The sequence below is a fragment of the Lagenorhynchus albirostris genome, chromosome 4, assembly GCF_949774975.1.
Source record: "Lagenorhynchus albirostris chromosome 4, mLagAlb1.1, whole genome shotgun sequence".
Classification (NCBI taxonomy): Eukaryota; Metazoa; Chordata; class Mammalia; order Artiodactyla; family Delphinidae; genus Lagenorhynchus; species Lagenorhynchus albirostris.
In genome coordinates, this window is record NC_083098.1 from 72,805,098 (window position 1) to 72,825,563 (window position 20,466).

Below are 20,466 nucleotides of genomic sequence, written 5' to 3' on the forward strand. Positions count from 1 at the left end.
AATCCTCACGGTGTTCTTCTTTTAGTGCAATAGTTTCTTAAAAAGAAGCCTTTCCTAAATCTTTCTGAATGTTGTTAATTTATATTTCTATGTGGGTTTGATAGTGCTTACTTTTCTTATTGCCCTATCCTGATATTTCTTTCCCTACAGTATTAAATGGATCCACTGAAAGGAAAGACACCTGGATTTTTACTTGAAAAGAGAAAAGTTATTAAAATATTTTAATATAAATCTCATTTCATTGAGAAACTACAAATGGAATGAATGCTTCCTACTGTTCACTTTAATTTGGTTGATTAAAAATCCAAATCCCGGGAATTCCCTGGTGGCACAGTGGTTAAGAATCTACCTGCCAATGCAGGGGATGTGGGTTCAAGCCCTGGTCTGGGTAGATCCCACATGCCATGGAGCAATGAAGCCCGTGCACCACAACTACTGAGCCTGCGCTCTAGAGCCTGCGAGCCACAACTACTGAGCCAATGTGCCACAACTACTGAAGCCCGTGCACCTAGAGCCTGTACTCCACAACAAGAGAAGCCACCGCAATAAGAAGCCCATGCACCACAACGAAAAGTAGCCCCCGCTCGCTGCAACTAGAGAAAGCCCGCATGCAGCAACAAAGACCCAACGCAGCCAAAAATAAATAAAAATTTTTAAAAAATCCAAATCCCTCTAAATACATTGTTTTACCAATATTTTTAAAGTTCAAAATATAAATAGAGATCCTCTTAATCAATTAACATTATCTTATATATGTGTATATGCCCTGCATTGAGAAAATAGGAAATGCCTTATTTTTTATTGGAAAGTGGAAACTTTTGGCTTCCAGCCTGCCGTTAAACATTCCCTGGTGACGTTCAAATCATGAGCCTCACAGTGGGCCTAGGCCTGATCACTGCATGTCTGCAGCCAGCTGTGCAATCAGGTCTCTGGCATCTTGCATGATGGAGGGTATCTCTGAGCCATTCTCAGTCACCTGGGTTCCAAACAAGAACATCTTCCTGTCATTTCCCACCTCAGATAATGCCAAAGCTTCATGGATATCTGTAATGTGATAGGCTGCTTCAAGATCCTTCACCAAGAATGAAAAAAGAATTGAGAAAAAGTTGGTTATTTTGCAATCTTTTTGGATAGATACATTTATTACTCTCATTTATTGCTCTCAATGACCCCACCTCCATTCTAATATGGAGGATACTGTAATCCCATTACTATGATCTTAATGATTGTTTGAATATAATGATTTTCATTGGAATTATATCAGCATTTATGAGTTATCATCAAAAAAGTATGTTCTGGAATGAAGTTAAGTCGATATAATACCTTAATCAATTTCCTAAACAGTGCAATCTATCTGCTTCTAATTTTGTTTTTCCATTTTTATCTTTATTTTCCTAATATTATTTTTAATTTGTCTTAACAATAGAAATTTGATTCATTAATTGGTTTTTGCCCATATCATATTTTATTGATTAAGCATTTGCCAAATGTGAGTTTTCCTTTGCAACCATTATTTCTACTGAACAAAAAATTTTGGATCAAATTTGGAGGGATGGAGGGAGACAGAGAAGGGATAAGGGAGGAAGTGAATTTAGAAAATGGAGTAGTGGGTAAAGGAGGCTAAGAGGGGAGGGACAGGTGGAGGGAAAAAGGACAAGATGGAGAAGTGGGGAAGGCTTAAAGGACAGAAACCCACTGGGAGAGGTAGAGAGAGGAGAGATTAAAATGAGGAGACAGAAAGCATGTGTTTATGCTGCATGCCAAGGTCAAAACCTCCTTGAGGTCAAAATGCCAAGGTCAAAACATATTTCTTTGCCTCTCACACATCAAGAATTATTTATGCAAATGACCTCTGACATTCCCTCTTCTAAATACATACACAGATTCAGTTATAGTTTTTAAGTCCTTTGCAAAAGTTTAAGTATTTTCACTCCTAAAATTGCATTTGTATTTGGCTTTTTGTTGTTTCATAGTGTTTTCCCATAGCTTTAGGACATCATCTGGAAATAGTCCAATATTGTGTCATTTTTTTCTTGTACCAATATGAACCTATCAAATTCCATAACTGGGAGCCTGTGAGACTTTTCCTGATGTGGTATGATTACCTTTCTGGTCCTCCCAATATATTGCCTGTCTGAAACCTGAATTCACTTATTCCTAGAGCCCGCAGTGAATTTTGCAACTGTGTTAATGAATCTAGTAACATGTGGACAATGTCTCAAGTTAAAAAAAAAGTCACTGATGGAACTGGAGAGGAAGAAAATAGAAGGAGGGTGTTGCGTGGGAGGAGGGGCTTCTTGTAATGATAAAAGCACATCAGGGATAAATATCAGATGCATTCCACACTTACATAACTGTGCCTTAATAGAGATCATCACTCAAAGAGTAAAGATAGTAAGTCGACGTTTTAAAAATACTTATGTAATAACTCGAACCAATGAGTCATACAAAAAAATAAATTACTTTGGCCAAGGAGCATCAACCAAGATGCATTACACTTAAACTAGAATATCCAAACCTTTTATTATTAAACCCCAGTAAAAGTTAAGGAGAGTATTGCTAAATTTGTCTATTAAAAATGAAAACCTGGGACTTCCCTGGTGGCAGAGTGGTTAAGAATCTGCCTGCCAATGCAGGAGACACAGGTTCGAGCCCTGGTCCAGGAAGATCCCACATGCCACAGAACAACTAAGCCCATGTGCCACAACTACTGAGCCTGTGCTCTAGAGCCCATGAGTCACAACTACTGAGCCCGCGTGCCACAGCTACTGAAGCCTGCGTGCCTAGGGCCCGTGCTTCACAACAAGAGAAGCCACCACAATGAGAAGCCGGAGCACCACAACAAAGAGTAGCCCCCGCTCACCACAACTAGAGAAAGCCTGTGTGCAGCAACGAAGACCCAACACAGACAAAAATAAAAATAAAAAAATTTATTTAAAAAAATGAAAACCTATGTATTAAAAAGAGAACCATAAACAAAGTAAAATCATAAGCTAATAGATTGCTGGGGAAGATATGTGTAATGTATGTAACAGACAAAATTTTTCCAAAGGACACGAAAGACTCCTACAACTCAAAGGAGAAAAGATAAACACCGTAACAGGAATTTGGGGAAAGATATTAAAAGATAATTCACAAATGTGGAAGTTCATTTCAAAGAATGAAACTAATTTGAAACTAATAACCAGTGAACATCTGAAAACATGTTCAAGCTCACTAGTAATTAAGGAAATGCAAATTAGAATAATAAGATAAAATTTCATCCCCATGAGACTGGCAAAAATGAGTTTGACAAGCCAAGTATTGACAAGGATGTGGAGCTATAAAAACTGTCATATACTGCTGGTAGGAAAAATAAACTAGTTCAATATCTTTGGAAAGCAACTTGGTAATATCTAGCAAAATTGAATACGGACAAATCCAAAACCCAGCAATTCCTCATGCACTAGAGAAATGTTGGTACACATCAACGAGGAGACACATACATGAAGATTCATTGTAGAACTGATTTTAGCAATAAAACATTGGAAATAAACCAAATATCCAACAAGAAAATGGTAAAGCTGTGGTATATTCATGCAATGGAATACTATACAGCTTACTTAAATGTACCAGGATCCTCTAAATCTTTACAGTTTGTGGTACTTAAGATGCTCATTAAAAAAAAATCTCCAGCTTTTCTTTTAGAAATAATCTGCTGGACTTTAATATAGGCTCCTACTTTTAGATCATTTGTAATTATTTAGTTTACTTCCATAAATATTCATCCATAGAAGTAGTGGAAGAAATGGCAGGAACTGAGCTCTCTTATGACTGGCAACCCTAGCAATTAAGAGAGGGGTTTTAGCATTACAGGCATACCTCAGAGATATTTCAAATTTGGTTCCAGACTACTGCAATAAAATGAATACTGCAGGGCTTCCCTGGTGGTGCAGGGGTTGAGAGTCCACCTGCCGATGCAGGGGACACCAGTTCGTGCCCCGGTCCGGGAAGATCCCATGTGCCACGAAGCGGCTGGGCCTGTGAGCCACGGCCGCTGAGCCTGCGCGTCTGGAGCCTGTGCTCCGCAACGGGAGAGGCCACAACAGTGAGAGGCCCACGTACCGCAAAAAAAAAAAAAAAGAATACTGCAATAAAGCTAGTCACATGAACTTTTTTGTCTCTCAGTGCATATAAAACTTATGTTTACACTACTGTAGTCTATTAAGTGTGCAATAGCATTGTCTAAAAAAAGTACATACCTTAATTAAAAAATACCTTACTGCTAAAAAATGCTAACCATCATCTGAGCCTGCAGCAAATTGTAATCTTTTTGCAATAGTAACATCAAAGATCACTGATCACAGATTATCATAACAAATATAATAATAATCGTAAAAGTTTGAAATATTGCAAGAATTACTAAAATGCTACACAGAGACATGAAGTGAGAAATGCTTTTGGGAAAATGGTACCTATAGACTTGTTCGATGCAGGGTTGCCACAAACCTTTGATTTGTAAAAAACAAAATATCTGCAAAGTGCAATAAAATGAGGTATGCCTGTACAATGCTATAGATGTCTAATACCTTTTTTAACTTTCTTTATTGTAGTAAAATACACATAAAGAAATTTGCCATATTAACCAATTTTAAGTGTCCAGTTCAGTGTACAAAGAAGTACATTCACATTGTTGTACACCATCCATCTCCAGAACTCTTTTCAACTTGTAAAACTGATACTCTGTACCCATTAAACAATAACTTCCCGTTTCTCCCTCCCCCAGGCTCTGGCAACCACTATTCTACTTTTCATTTCTATGAATTTGACTGCTCTAGGGACCTCACAAAACTGTATTCAGGGACTTCACTGGTGGCGCAGTGGTTAAGTATCCGCCTGCCAATGCAGGGGACATGGGTTCGAACCCTGGTCTGGGAAGATCCCACATGCCATGGAGCAACTAAGCCCATGCGCCACAAGTACTAAGCCTGTGCGCTAGAACCCGCAGGCCACAACTACTGAGCCCGTGTGCCACAACTACTGAATCCCGCATGCTTAGAGCCTGTGGTCCGCAACAAGAGAAGCCACCACAATGAGAAGCCTGCACACCGCAACAAAGAGTAGCCCCCATTCGCCGCAATTAGAGAAAGACTGCACGGAGCAACGAAGACCCAGTGCAGCCAAAAATAAATAAATAATTTTTTTTAAAAAAGTGTAATCATACAGTATTTGTCTTTTTGTGACTGGCTTATTTCACTTAGCATAATGTCTTCAAAGTTCATCTATGTTGTAACATGTGTCAGAATTTCCTTTTTTAAGGCTGAATAATATCCATTGTATGTATATATCTCATTTTGTTTATCCATTCATCTGTGGATGGACACTTGGGTTGCTTCTACCTTTTGGCTACTGTGAATAAGTCTGCTATGAACATGGCTGTGCAAATATCTGTTTGAGTTCCTGCTTTCAATTCTATTGGTTATATACCCAGAAGTGGATTGCTGGACTATATGAAAACTCTATTTTTAATTTTTTAAGGAACTGCCATACTGTTTTTCACAGTGGCTGCACCATTTGACATCCCCACCAACACTGCACAAGGGTTCCAATTTCTTCATGAACATTTAATATTTTAATGCATGTGTGTGAAATAAATTCAGGTCAGGCTAATTGATCTAAAACCACTTCTTTATACATATTAAACACGCAAATATTTTGTAGAAATCAATTCAAAAGTCAATAAATGTTCACTGAATTAAATTCAACAGGTAGATTGGTTCAAGATGGTGGAGTAGAAGGATGTGTGCTCACTCCTTCTTGCAAGAGCACTGGAATCACAACTAACTGCTGAACAGTCATCGACAGGAAGACACTGGAACTCACCAAAAAAGATACCCCACATCTAAAGACAAAGGAAAAGCCACATTGAGATGGTAAGGGGGCGCAATCACGATAAAATCAAATCCCATAACCGCTGAGTGGGTGACTCACAAACTAGAAAACACTTATACCACAGAAGTCCACCCACTGGAGTGAAGGTTCTGAGCCCCACATCAGGCTTCCCAATCTGGGGGTCTGGCAACAGCAGGAGGAATTCCTAGAGAATCAGACTTTGAAGGCTAGTGGGATTTGATTGCAGGACTTTGACAGGACTGGGGGGAAACAGAGACTCCACTCTTGGAGGGCACACTCAAAGCAGTGTGTGCATCAGGACCCACGGGAAGGAGCAGTGGCCCCATAGGAGACTGAACCAGACCTACCCACTAGTGTTGGAGGGTCTGCAGCAGATGACTGGGGGTGGGCTGTGGCTCACCAAGGGACAAGGACACTGGCAACAGAAGTTCTGGGAAGTACTCCTTGGCGTGAGCCCTTCCAGAGTCTGCCATTAGCCCCATCAAAGAGCTGGTAGGCTCCAATGCTGGGATGCCTCAGGCCAAAGAACCAACAGGGAGGGAACCCAACCCCACCCATCAGCAGACAAGCTGATTAAAGTTTTACTGAGCTCTGCCCACCACAGCAAGACCCAACCCTACCCACCACCAGTCCCTCCCATCAGGAAGCTTGCACAAACCCCTTAGATAGCCTCATCCATCAGAGGACAGACAGCAGAAGCAAGAGTAACTACAATTCTGCAGCCTGTGGAATGAAACCACATTCACAGAAAGATAGACAAAATGAAAAGGCAGAGGACTATGTCCCAGATGAAGGAACAAGATAAAACCCCAGTAAAACAACTAAAGGAAGTAGAGATAGGCAACCTTCCAGAAAAAGAATTGAGAATAATGATAGTGAAGATGATCCAGGACCTCGGAAAAACAATGGAGGCAAGGATCGAGGAGATGCAAGAAATGTTTAACAAAGACCTAGAAGAATTAAAGAACAAACACCTAGAAGAATTAAAGAACAAACAAACAGAGATGAACAATACAATAAATGAAATGAAAAATACACTAGAAGGAATCAATAGCAGAATAACTGAGGCAGAAGAATGGATAAGTGACCTGGAAGACAGAATGGTGGAATTCACTGCCATGGAACAGAACAAAGAAAAAAGAATGAAAAGAAATGAAGACAGCCTAAGAGACCTCTGGGACAACATTAAATGCAACAACATTCTCATTATAGGGGTCCCAGAAGGAGAAGAAAGAAAGAAAGGACCTGAGAAAATATTTGAAGAGATTATAGTCAAAAACTTCCCTAACATGGGAAAGGAAATAGCCACTCAAGTCCAGAAAGTGCAGACAGTCCCATGCAGGAAAAACCCAAGGAGAAACATACTGAGACACATACTAATCAAATTGGCAAAAATTAAAGACAAAGAAAAATTATTGAAAGCAACAAGGGAAAAACGAGAAATAACATACAAGGGAACTCCCATAAGGCTAACAGCTGATTTCTCAGAAGAAACTTTACAAGCCAGAAGGGGGTCGCATGACATATTTAAAGTGATGAAAGGGAAGACGCTACAACCAAGATTACTCTACCCAGCAAGGATCTGATTCAGATTCGATGGAGAAATCAAAAGCTTTACAGACAAGCAAAAGCTAAGAGAATTCAGCATCACCAAACCAGCTCTACAACAAATGCTAAAGGAACTTCTCTAGGCAGGAAACAAAAGAGGAGAAAAGGACCTACAATAACAAACCCATAACAATAAAGAAAAGGGTAATAGGAACATACATATCGATAATTACCTTAAACGTGAATGGATTAAATGCTCCAAACAAAAGACACAGGCTCGTTGAATGGATACAAAAACAAGACTCATATATGCTGTCTACAAGAGACCCACTTCAGACCTAGGGACACATACAGACTGAAAGTGAGGGGATGGAAAAAGATTTTCCATGCAAATGGAAATCAAAAGAAAGCTGAAGTAGCAATACTCATATAAGATAAAATAGATTTTAAAATAAAGAATGTTACAAGAGACAAGGAAGGATACTACATAATGATCAAGGGATGAATCCAAGAAGAAGATATAACAATTATAAATATATATGCACCCAACATAGGACCACCTCAATACATAAGGCAACTGCTAACAGCCATAAAAGAAGAAATCGACAGTAACACAATAATAGTGGCAGACATTAACACCTCACTTACACCAATGGACAGATCATCCAGACAGAAAATTAATAAGGAAACAGAAGCTCTAAATGACACAATAGACCAGATAGATTTAATTGATATTTATAGGACATTCCATCCAAAAACAGCAGATTATACTTTCTTCTCAAGTGCCCACGGAACATTCCCCAGGCTAGATCACATCTTGGGTCACAAATCAAGCCTCGGTAAATATAAGAAAACTGAAATCATATCAAGCATCTTTTCTGACCACAACGCTATGAGATTAGAAATCAATTACAGGGAAAAAAACGTAAAAAACACAAACACGTGGAGGCAAACAATATACTAAATAACCAAGAGATCACTGAATAAATCAAAGAGGAAATCAAAAAAAACCTAGAGACAAATGACAATGAAAACACGATGATCCAAAACCTACGGAATGCAGCAAAAACACTGCTAAGAGGGAAGTTTATAGCAATACAATCCTACCTCAAGAAACAAGAAAAATCTCTGATAAACAATCTAACCTTACACCTAAAGGAACTAGAGAAAGAAGAGCAAACAAGACCCAAAGTTAGCAGAAGGAAAGAAATCATAAAAATCAGATACGAAATAAATGAAAAAGAAATGAAGGAAACAGTAGCAAAGATCAATAAAACTAAAAACGGGTTCTTTGAGAAGATAAACAAAATTGATAAACCTTTAGCCAGACTGATCAAGAAGAAGGAGAGGACTCAAATCAATAAAATTAGAAATGAAAAAGGAGAAGTTACAACAGACACTGCAGAAATACAAAGTATCCTAAGAGACTACTACAAGCAACTCTATGCCAATAAAATGGACAACCTGGAAGAAATGGACAAATTCTTAGAAAGGTATAATCTTCCAAGACTGAACCAGGAAGAAATAGAAAATATGAACAGACCAATCACAAGTAATGAAATTGAAACTGTGATTAAAAATCTTCCAACAAACAAAAGTCCAGGACCAGATGGCTTCACAGGTGAATTCTATCAAACATTTAGAGAAGAGCTAACACCCATCCTTCTCAAACTCTTCCAAAAATTGCAGAGGAAGGAAAACTCCCAATCTCATTCTATGAAGCCACCATCAGCCTGATACCAACACCAGACATGGATACTACAAGAAAAGAAAATTACAGACCAATATCACTGATGCAAAAAACAGAATATGGATGCAAAAATCCTCAACAAAATACTAGCAAACAGAATCCAACAACACATTAAAAGGATCATACACCATGATCAAGTGGGATTTATCCCAGGGATGCAAGGATTCTTCAATATACACAAATCAATCAATGTGATACACCATATTAACAAATTGAAGGAGAAAAACCATATGGTCATCTTAATAGATGCAGAAAAAGCTTTTGACAAAATTCAACACCCATTTATGATAAAAACTCTCCAGAAAGTGGGCATAGAGGGAACCTACCTCAACATAATAAAGGCCATATATGACAAACCCACAGCAAACATCATTCTCAATGGTGAAAAACTGAAAGCATTTCCTCTAAGATCAGGTACAAGACAAGGATGTCCACTCTCACTACTATTATTCAACATAGTTTTGGAAGTCCTAGCCACAGCAGTCAGAGAAGAAAAAGAAAAAGGAATACAAATTGGAAAAGAAGAAGTAAAATTGTCACTGTTTGCAGATGACATGACACTATACATAGAGAATCCTAAAGATGCCACCAGAAAACTACTAGAAGCTAATCAATGAATTTGGTAAAGTTGCAGGATATAAAATTAATGCAAAGAAATCTCCTGAATTCCTATACAATAACAATAAAAGATCAGAAAGAGAAATTAAGGAAACAATCCCATTCACCATTGCAACAAAAAGAATAAAATACCTAGGAATAAACCTACCTAAGGAGACAAAAGACCTGTACATAGAACACTATAAGAGACTGATGAAAGAAATCAAAGATGACACAAACAGATGGAGAGATATACCATGTTCTTGGACTGGAAGAACCAATATTGTGAAAATGACTATAGTACACAAAGCAATCTACAGATTCAATGCAATCCCTATGAAATTAACAGTGGCATTTTTTTACAGAACTATAACAAAAAATCTTAAAATCTGTATGGAGACACAAAAGATCCTGAATAGCCAAAGCAGTCTTGAGGGAAAAAAACGGAGCTGGAGGAGTCAGACTCCCTGACTTCAGACTATACTACAAAGCTACAGTAATCAAGACAATATGGTACTGGCACAAAAATAGAAATATAGATCAATGGAACAGGATAGAAAGCCCAGAGATAAACCCATGCACCTATGGTCAACTAATCTATGATAAAGGAGGCAAGGATATACAATGGAGAAAAGACAGTCTCTTCAATAAGTGGTACTAGGAATACTGGACAGCTACATGTAAAAGAATGAAATTAGAACACTCTCTAACACCATACACAAAAATAAACTCAAAATGGATTAAAGACCTAAATGTAAGACTGGACACTATAAAACTATTAGAGGAAAATACAGGAGGAACACTCTTTGACATAAATCACAGCAAGATCTTTTTTGACCCACCTCCTAGAGTAATGGAAATAAAAACAAAAATAAACTAATGGAACCTAATGAAACTTAAAAGCTTTTGCACAGCAAAGGAAACTATAAACAAAACGAAAAGACAACCCTTAGAATGGGAGAAAATATTTGCAAACGAATCAACGGACAAAGGATTAATCTTCAAAATATATAAACAGTTCATGCAGCGCAGTATTAAAAAAAAAAAACAACCCGGGCGTCCCTGGTGGCGCAGTGGTTGAGAGTCCGCCTGCCGATGCAGGGGATATGGGTTCGTGCCCCGGTCCGGGAGGATCCCACATGCCGTGGAGCGGCTGGGCCCGTGAGCCATGGCCGCTGAGCCTGCGCGTCCGGAGCCTGTGCTCCGCAACGGGAGAGGCCACAACAGTGAGAGGCCCGCGTGCCGCAAAAACAAAATAAAAACAAAAACAAAACAACCCAATCCAAAAATGGGCAGAAGACCTAAATAGACATGTCTCCAAAGAGGACATACAGATGGCCAAGAAGCACATGAAAAGCTGCTCAACGTCACTAATTATTAGAGAAATGCAAATCAAAACTACAATGACGTATTACCACACCAGTAAAAATGAGCATCATCAGAAAATCTACAAACAATAAATGCTGGAGAGGGTGTGGAGAAAAGGGAACCCTCTTGCACTGTTGGTAGGAATGTAAATTGATACAGCCACTATGGAGAACAGTATGGAGATTCCTTAAAGAACTAAAAATAGAATTACCATATGACCTAGCAATCCCACTACTGGGCATATACCCTGAGAAAACCATAATTCAAAAAGACACATGCACCCCAATGTTCATTGCAGCACTATTTACAATAGCCAGGTCATGGAAGCAACCTAAATGCCCATCAACAGATGAATGGATAAAGTAGATATTGTATATATATACAATGGGATATTACTCAGCCATAAAAAGGAACGGAATTGGGTCACTTGTAGAGACATGGATGGACCTAGAGACTGTCATACAGAGTGAAGTAAGTCAGAAAGAGAAAAACAAGTATCATATATTAATGCATATATGTGGAACCTAGAAAAATGGTACAGATGAACCGGTTTGCAGGGCAGAAATAGAGACACAGATGTAGAGAACAAACATGTGGACACCAGGGCGGAAAAGTGGTGGTGGTGGTGGGATGAATTGGGAGATCGGGATTGACATATATACACTAATATGTATAAAACAGATAACTAGTAAGAACCTGCTCTGTAAAAAATAAATAGATAAAATTAAATTAAAAAAAATAAATTCAACAGGTGTTTGTTGAATTCCTACTATGTACAAGGCATTATGCTAGGTTTTACAAAGGACACAAAGGTGAATGATAGTCTCTGTTCTCAAGGAATTTACTGCTGTCCCTTGGTATCTGAGGGGGATTGGTTGCAAGACCCCAGCAGACACCAAAATCTGAGGATGCTCAAGCCCCTTACATAAAATGGCACAGTATTTGCAAATAACTTATGCACATCCTCCCATATACTTTAAATCATCTCTGGATTACTTATAATACCTAATACAATGTAAATGCTATGTAAATAGTTGCCTGTGTGTGGCAAATACAAGTTTTACTTTCTGGAACTTTCCAGAATCTTTTTTCCTGATCCACAGGTGGTTGAATTCACAGATATGGAGGGCTGACTGTATAATCCAATAGATATAATAGTATAAACTGAACTGAACATACAACATATTATTGAATATCTTGCTATTAAAAGTAGACATTTCTACTTCTTGTATTAATAATAAAACTACTGAGTACAATTTATATTTGCACCAATTTTTACCTGTTTGTTTGCAAACACAACCAGAGGAAGGATTGGATTTGTCCCAATTAGTTGATGAAGGTGCTTCTTAGCTTCAGGTAATCTGTTGTGATCTGCTGAATCCACCACAAAGATTAGCAGCAATCCCTTGGACAGGTACATTTCCCAACAGGAACGGAAAGGTTTGCTGCCACCAACTACAAAGAACAGTAGAGAAGGAAGACACACACACAAACCTCAGGAGAGTCCACTGAGGGGGGCAGGAAAGACACATTTTGATAATTCCTGAACACTGGATACATATTCTAATAAAAGACCTCTGTGAGACTCTACCCAATTCTTCAAACAACTTCAGCGATGTTACTGGGGAAATGATTGGTGGGAATATTTACCCTCCACAAGCGGGTCACTCATTCTGGAACACAAAGGACCAGCATAAAGATCTTAAATTTGTACTACAGTGGATGCCTCCTGATCTGTTATACACAGCAGCCATGATGGCCAATGCCTGCCTGTCAGGTATAGCTCAGCGAATGGGAGTAGGATACTAAAATAATTCAGGGTGGTGGGTTAAAACACATATTTCTCTAAAATAAGTTTTAAATGGACTGATTTAAATGTCATTGGCTAGCCTCACTTGCACAACTTTTTTCCTTTGTCAAAATCCCAGAACTAATTTCCTCTCTTAATCTTGCACAAAGAGTTAATATGATCCTGTGGGCATTCAGGAATACTTGCTTCAGAAAAAATTCCTTTGGGTTATTTCATTCTGCTGATTCTTCCCAGAAGAGACTTTTTGGAATGATAATAATACATACACAATGAATTCAGTTTTTATTTTTCTCCTGGGACAGAATATGACAAACAATGGCCCACAGCCTAAATCTGGCTCACTGCCTATTTTTGTACAGCCCACGAACAAAAAATGGATTCTACCTTTTTAAATGTTTGGGGAAAAAAAGAATACCATTTTGTAACACATGAACATTATATCACATTTGGATTTCAGTACAAATAAAGTTGTATGAGAACACAGGCACATAGATATGTGCACATATGGTCTCCGGCTGCTTTCGCAGTACCACTGCAGGGTTGAGTAGCTGCACAGAACCCATGCGGCCACAGAGTCTACATTAGCTACTCTCGAGCCCTCTGCAGAAAAAGTGTGCAGACTCCTGTTATAGGGACTTAACAATACCATTTAAAAAACGAATAGGAAAGGGTGTTGATTTCTTTGTTTTCTTTTGTATGGAGAGCCAGGCTAGTCATTCTTTGAAGTATTTTGTGTTTCTAATTTTTTTAAAGAATGTGTATAATCCAAGTAATTCATATGGTTTTAACACATGTAGTTTAAAGATGAACATGTCGTTCCCCATGTTTTTGGCAACACCATGACATTTCACCTACACAGGGATTGCTATCTTTTAGGTATTAACTTCTAACTTGACAGCAATGTAGTTGAGAACACAGTTTGTATGATGCATCCTCTTTGAAAACTTTGTTAAGACTTGCTGTATGGCCCAGTAAGCGGTCTTTGCTGGTAATTGTTCTGTGAGTGTTTGAGAAGAATGTGAATTTTAACTTTTGTATGTGGCTAAAATTGTCTAATTGGACAATTTTATATTATTCACTAGATCAAACTTGTTGACTGTGTTCAAATTTTATATATCTCTGCGGATATTTTTTCTCCTTGATCTTATTAATAATTGACAAAGATATGTTGAAACCCCTCACTCCAACGGCAGATCTGTCCATTTCTCCCCCTAATTGGAGTTTTCTTTTTCTTTCCTATCTCCCTTTCTTTTTTTCCTTCCTTTTCCTTTCCTTCCCATTTTTCTTTTCACTTTTTATATTTTGAGACTTTTGTTAGCCATCCATTTCATTAAAAATATTATTTCTCCCATAGCTTCTGGGGAAATTGAAAACTCTATTCTTAACAATGCTTTTATCATAAAGATTTGCCTGCAGGCTTACCAATTTCTCTGCCCACCATTTTCTCTTCGCAACTGAATGAAAGCAAAAATTCATAGCATTTTACTAGCAGGCTGGAGGTGGGGTACAAAAGGGGGTACAGAAAACTCCCAGTTTTCTGGCTTGAGCATGTTGATGGGTGAGGAGACATTTACTGACCAGTTGGATTACAAGGGAAAGGAACAGATACAGAGATATATCAAACATTTTGTCTTGACAATATTAGGCTTGAGAGGCCAGTGAGACAGCCAGGTAGAGATGTCAGGCAACATCTGGATATGTTTGGCTGGAGAGATAAATTTGGGAGTCATTAGCATATCGATAGTAGTTAATGTCAAGAGGAAAGGTGAAATCATCCTAGGAGGAGAGAGTGTAAAGAGGAGACAAGAGGATCTAATGCAACTTTGGGGTACAGCAATATTTTGAGAGGTGGTGACTCCAGAACTGCTAGAGGAGGGGTTTCTGGGTTGCCATCTGGTTACAAGAGGTTTGGAGGTTACCTCTATTTGCATTTGCAGAGAAGGAAACACACTGTATTTACTTAGATTGCATTTATATTTGGGGTAGTAAGGGAGGAGGGAGGCTGTTATAGGAGGGGTGCAAAAGCCTTCCCCTCAACTCCCCTTTATCGCCACCACTGCAAAAAGAAGAAAATGAAAAGAACAGAAAGTGATTCCCACACTGTACCCAAGCACTAAACTACACATGCATTCTGAAAGTCTAGGAAAATCTGACCCAGTGTTTCATTTCACAACGACCCAATGTTGATAACATTAAATCTGGCTTAAGGTATAACAATAATGTGGCTATAGGCTATCGGTTATCCCCAGAACTACTGAGAAAGACAGCTTACTCTCCAGGAACTCCAACTGGCTGTCTTCAGTGCTGATGCACACTGCATTGAAACCTTGGGTTGGTGCCACGCTGTGCTGGACTCTGTTTAAAGCTAGAGAGTGGAGAACACTGGTCTTTCCTGCTCCATCCAGGCCCAGCACTAGGATCTGCTTATTTTTCTCCTGTGAAACAAAAGATAAGTCAATAAAGCTATGCTATCAGGGCCTGGTTTTCCTGGCTCCTGGCAGTGTGCCTGCCAATAATATTGTGGAATTGTAAACCAGGACAAAATATCGCAAAACATTTAATAGGTCTAGAACAAACTGTACCAGTCAGTTTGTATTTTATATAATCAGCCATCAGTTATGTGATATTAATTGCATACCCCCTCTCCATCCCCCAACTCCTGGTCAATCTATCAAATATATATATATATATATATATATATATATCAGGATTTATGGGAGGTGCCATATTTTCAGGGTCAATTTTCAGACTTCACTTTGCTTCCTGACTTCATGTTTATTGGAGACTGCAACAGAATTCAATTTGTTGTATGGGGTCTTGGGGCCTACTTGTTCCATATACTGACTTTGCCACTCAGCATGTAAGCATCTAAGGTCTCATATTATTAATCCGTCTTGTCCTCCCAGTTGAATCACTAGATTAAAAGCTCTTAGGGCAAGGTTACCCTCATAAATGAAAAGGCGAAGATTACAGAAACTGTTAAACCTGTTCCAATCATAATTGAGTATTTAAAAATCTGATGCTAAAACCTGATGAACTAGATGTAAACTTTAGGAAGAAGCATTCTACCAACATACCAACCTTAGAAAATTTTATGACAAGTGATTGAGGGGCAAGAAGGGCAGGCTGGTATGAAGACAGAAATAGAAATTTCAGAGTGCTCAGAAAGGTGACTTTTAGGATACAAACTTTAATGTAAACAGTAATAAATGAGCAACAATCCAGCCAGACTACTCAGAGGAATTCTATTTCTCAAACAGCCTACTAAAGAGATTTCTCATGCATAAAAAACACTAATAAATGTCTTCAGTGGCATTGGTTTAAAAATAATAATCTTATACATTTCTGCTTGAACACTAAATGTTGACATTAGACTTAGACTGGATTTCTGTTTAAAAAAAAAAAAGTGATCCTAAACAGCACTAAATGTCTATCCCACCTCCCACCTCTTTTTTTATTTTTTAATATATAAGATCTATGTAAAAGTAAGATGGTTTAAGGTCTGGTCTAATAGGGTCTTGTGTACAGGGCAGCATTTAATAAACCTGTCTAGTGAATAACAGAATGTTTGTTTTTGGAGTGAATTCTTGATGGCTCTTAAAGCAAAAGGTATTTCCATAGGTGTTTCCTCTCTCCATCCCCACTTCCTCCCCGTTCCCTCTTACCCACACCTAAATGTCATAGTGTCATTCTGAGAGAGTGATGGTAAGGAAGAGGGACTTGATGCATGAAGGGGATGTTTTAAAGCAATGATGCCACCAAGAACTGGCTGCAAGATGTGGATTGTGTCCCCCTCATTATCTCCACCAATGGCTCTACTCAGGCTATCCCAACATATTTCATCAGTTCCAAGATGCTGTTTGTTTTCTGTTGTTTTTTTTTTTTTCACATTTTAACATCTCTGAAATGAGGACTTTACAATCTATGGTATGTCATATTTTGGTTGGCAGCATTTTTTTTTCTTTGTTTGTGTTACCTAAAATAATGGCACCTTAGATCCTATGAAATTTTGTGAATAAAAACAGTTCCCTACTCCCTTTCCAACCATATCGCTGCTCCTAAACCCCTAGAAATTCTGCAGTCACTGATGCTTTACATTTTGCTTATTTTTTAGTCTAAAATACAAGGCTCCTCATATTTATAATCTCTTAAGAAAAGCTGGGGTTACTGTAAACCAGGAGTTCAGACCCGAAATGTGATTCTCAACACCACTGTTCCTTGCAAAAGTTATTCATTTAACTATATGTGAACCTATGTAGTCTGTGTTTTACCAGAGATCAAATCTCCATTAATAATTCACATTGTTTAGAACCAGAAAGCAGCTCTGAGCTCAGGAACTCCAGGAGCACAGAGCCCACTGAGCTGATCCAAATAATGCCTGTTTTTCTTTCTTCCCCCTCAATTTTTAAATCGTGGTAAAATACACAACATAAAATTTACCATCATAACCATTCTTTAACATACGGTGATATTAAATCCATTCATAATATTGTGCAACCATCACCACTATCCATCTCCAAAACTGTTCATCTTGTAAGATTAAACTCAAACTCCGCACTCCCCCTTCCCCCAGGCCCCACCATTCTATTCTCTACGATTCTGACTACTCTAGGTACATCATATACGTGGAATCATAGGTATTTGTCCTTTTGTGACTGCAGTGCCTGGTTTCTGAGACCTCTCAGTTAAACCTTTGTGCCCGTCCCTTCTGGGCGCTGGTGGTCTGAAAACAATGGAAGTAGTAACCTCAGCGCCCACAGAAAATGTCCAGAGGGACCCAAAACACATCCTGCACAAATTCAGGAACCCTGCACCTTCCCACATGGAACTTACGAAACAGAAAAGACTGGGAGAGAGAGCGCATGTGTGGTGAGGGTTTGGGACTGGTTTCAGTGTCGTGGGCGGACTGGGAGCTAGCGTTGGGCGTTGGACAGAGATGGGGCTGGAAAGAGGGCTGTTCCCCGCGCTCCCGTGACCCCGACTAAAGCCTCCTCTTCAACACTAGACCAGACGAGACCTGACCTTCCTCAACACTAGACCTAGACCTTGGACGCAGGGTCGCGGTTAGGGGTGAGAGCGGGCAAGGGGCTGGGGAGATGGCGTTCGCAGCTTGGCACACCTGTTCCATCCGCGGTTACAAAGCCCGCACACTAGACCGGATTCCCTCCGGCGCGAGAGCCGGCGCTCCGGCCAGAACGCTGACAACGGCCTTGGGTGAGGGTCTGAGGCACCCGTCTCTTACCGGCAGCTCCAGCGGCGGCTTTGCCAACGTGCTGTTGTCCTTCTCTTTCTCTTCTTTTTCCGTAAATTGTTCCTTCCCCTTCTCCGTCTCCCGCCCTTTCCTCTTTTCCTCTTTTTTACTCTTACTTTTCTCCTCCCTCCCCCTTTCCTTTTCTTTTTCCTTAATTTTCTCCTTCTCCACCTCCTTCTTTTTATCTTTCTCCTCCTTTCCTTTTCCCCGTATTTTCTCTTTCTCCGGCTCCTTTCCCTTCTCTCTCTTCACTTTCCCCCTCTCCATCCCCATCACCCTTGTTTCCCTCCCTCCTCCCACGCGCCCGCGCTGGAGCTGCGGTGCGGGGTCCCGGCAGGAGTGGCCCCTGCGGGGGGCGCAAGGAGGAGACGCAGGTCCACGCAGCGTACAACTCCCCCGCAGTCACCACGCGGCGCCAGCACCCCAGCCCCGAGGGGCGACGACTGCAGTCCGGCGCTCGGTCGCCAGGGGCTGCGCGCAGCGGATTCACCGAGCCCTGGGGCGGTAGGCGAATTGGAGAGGGTAAGGCGCGGGTAGCCAGAAGAAGGGTCGAGCCCAGGCGAGGGGTCTGGGAGGCTCGGCCGCGGGAGTTCGGAAAGTCTGGTCAAACAGGAAAATCGTCCCCAGGTGCCACTTCCTCGGGAGATCCCCTCGGGCTGAGCAGGGTGTCTCAGAAAGGCCTTTCGAGACGCCCAGATCTTAGCCTCTCACCTCTCCCGCCTCCTCCCTGAGCCCGCCCAGCCCTCGTGTCTCCGACCCGGAGAACGCTTGAGGCGCACCAGAGGATGCCCCGCCTTCCCCTCGTCAGTAGTCACAAGCCTGGAGAGTGAAGTTAGGGATCTCTCCGCCCTCCGTCCTGTTTAAGTCCACCAGCAGCGTCTAGAGAAACTATCCAGGATGCTTAAGGAAAAACAGGAATGTGAATGGTTCCCTTATTTTAAATGTTACATTTCACTTAAAAATATTTCTCTGGAGATTAGTCTGCCAGGATCACAGATACTGGTAATACCATGTATTAAAACCACAACTAAACAAAATAGCCTAGTCTCTCCCAATGATCTAAGATGTAACAAATTAGGTACCCACGGGGCTTTGCAAAGGTGGTGTAACGTTGCTTACACTGCTTGAGAAGTATATGGATGCTTCTTTTTTATTATTTTGTTAAATTGGACCCTTTAGTATAGTTTACAATCTAACAAAATTATCTTAATGCAATAAACTGACTTACCTTCATCAGATCTACATTTCAAACAGGCTTAAAGGAAACAATGAATGAACTGCAGGTTTCAGAAAGCTTCAGTGATGCAACAGTTTTTAAGTAGTTCTTAAGGTTAGCAGTTTCCAAGCAGTCTTGAAAATGCTATGCTTAAAAACTGAAAAAATGTATACTCCTCAATTTGTTTATATACAGATATCAACATGATGAATTTTCAGTCCAGTTAAAACTGGGTTCTCTCAATCCCATTAGTTTAGTTTTCCCGTTTTGGGGGGAGAGGCAGGGGATAATTTTAGATACTCAGCTTAAAAAATTCTTAGATATACTAACAGAAGTCCTCTGTAAAACACCAACACCCCAGAACACCTTAATCCATACTCACCGCTAGATTATTTTATTTTAAAATGTGCTACAGTGAATGGATGTATCCATATTGGCTTTTATAAATGCACACACACACAGACACACACACACACACAGACACACATACACAAAGTATATAGGTCATTGGTTAAAGACCTGTCCAAAAGAATAATTACTAGAAAGTTAATGTAGGTGTTTACATTTCATTTGACAATTACAATTTATTTGAACTGAGGTTTCAGTTGCTTAATAATGACTGATAATAATGACTGGCAATTACAATGACTTAGAGAACTATAAATTTCTCTGTGTGCCTTGGGTCAAAATTTTCATTGGCGGATAATTTTCACCAAAATTCTGTAGCTTAGTTAACCTAAAAAATTATTATCCTTCACCACAGAAATTTAATGGAATCCTAAAATCATAAATTTACTAACAATTATTTTTGTAATGGGGTTTATATTCAGAAGGAATAAATATCTGTCACTTACCAAAAGACTGTTCTGAGAGCTCAAAAAGTATAATGCCATAATAAATCATTCATATATGAAGGTCTCTTGTTTAGATGCTACCACAGTTTATGTTAAACAGAAAGGCAGCACCACATTTCTTACTCTTGTAAAGGAGGAAAGCCTTTTAAAAAACTCTTTGAAGAAGTTTCAGTAGATATG

The 20,466-nt window shown here is 39.6% G+C and overlaps 1 protein-coding gene across 2 annotated transcripts; it reads right to left on the bottom strand.

The window, feature by feature from the left end:
- Positions 1–18,483, bottom strand: ARL9 (ADP ribosylation factor like GTPase 9). 2 transcript variants are annotated; one of them, XM_060147270.1, is made up of 4 exons: positions 18,208–18,483; positions 15,238–15,400; positions 12,435–12,610; positions 1–1,072 (listed from the first exon to the last, which is right to left on the bottom strand). In XM_060147270.1, exons 1-4 carry the CDS (start codon positions 18,481–18,483, stop codon positions 893–895), a joined length of 795 nt encoding a protein of 264 aa, XP_060003253.1. In that variant the 3' UTR covers positions 1–892. The 2 variants fall into 2 exon arrangements, with proteins under 2 accessions (XP_060003253.1, XP_060003255.1); XM_060147272.1 differs by having other exon boundaries at positions 18,085–18,313.
- Between the last annotated feature and the right edge of the window lie 1,983 nt (positions 18,484–20,466).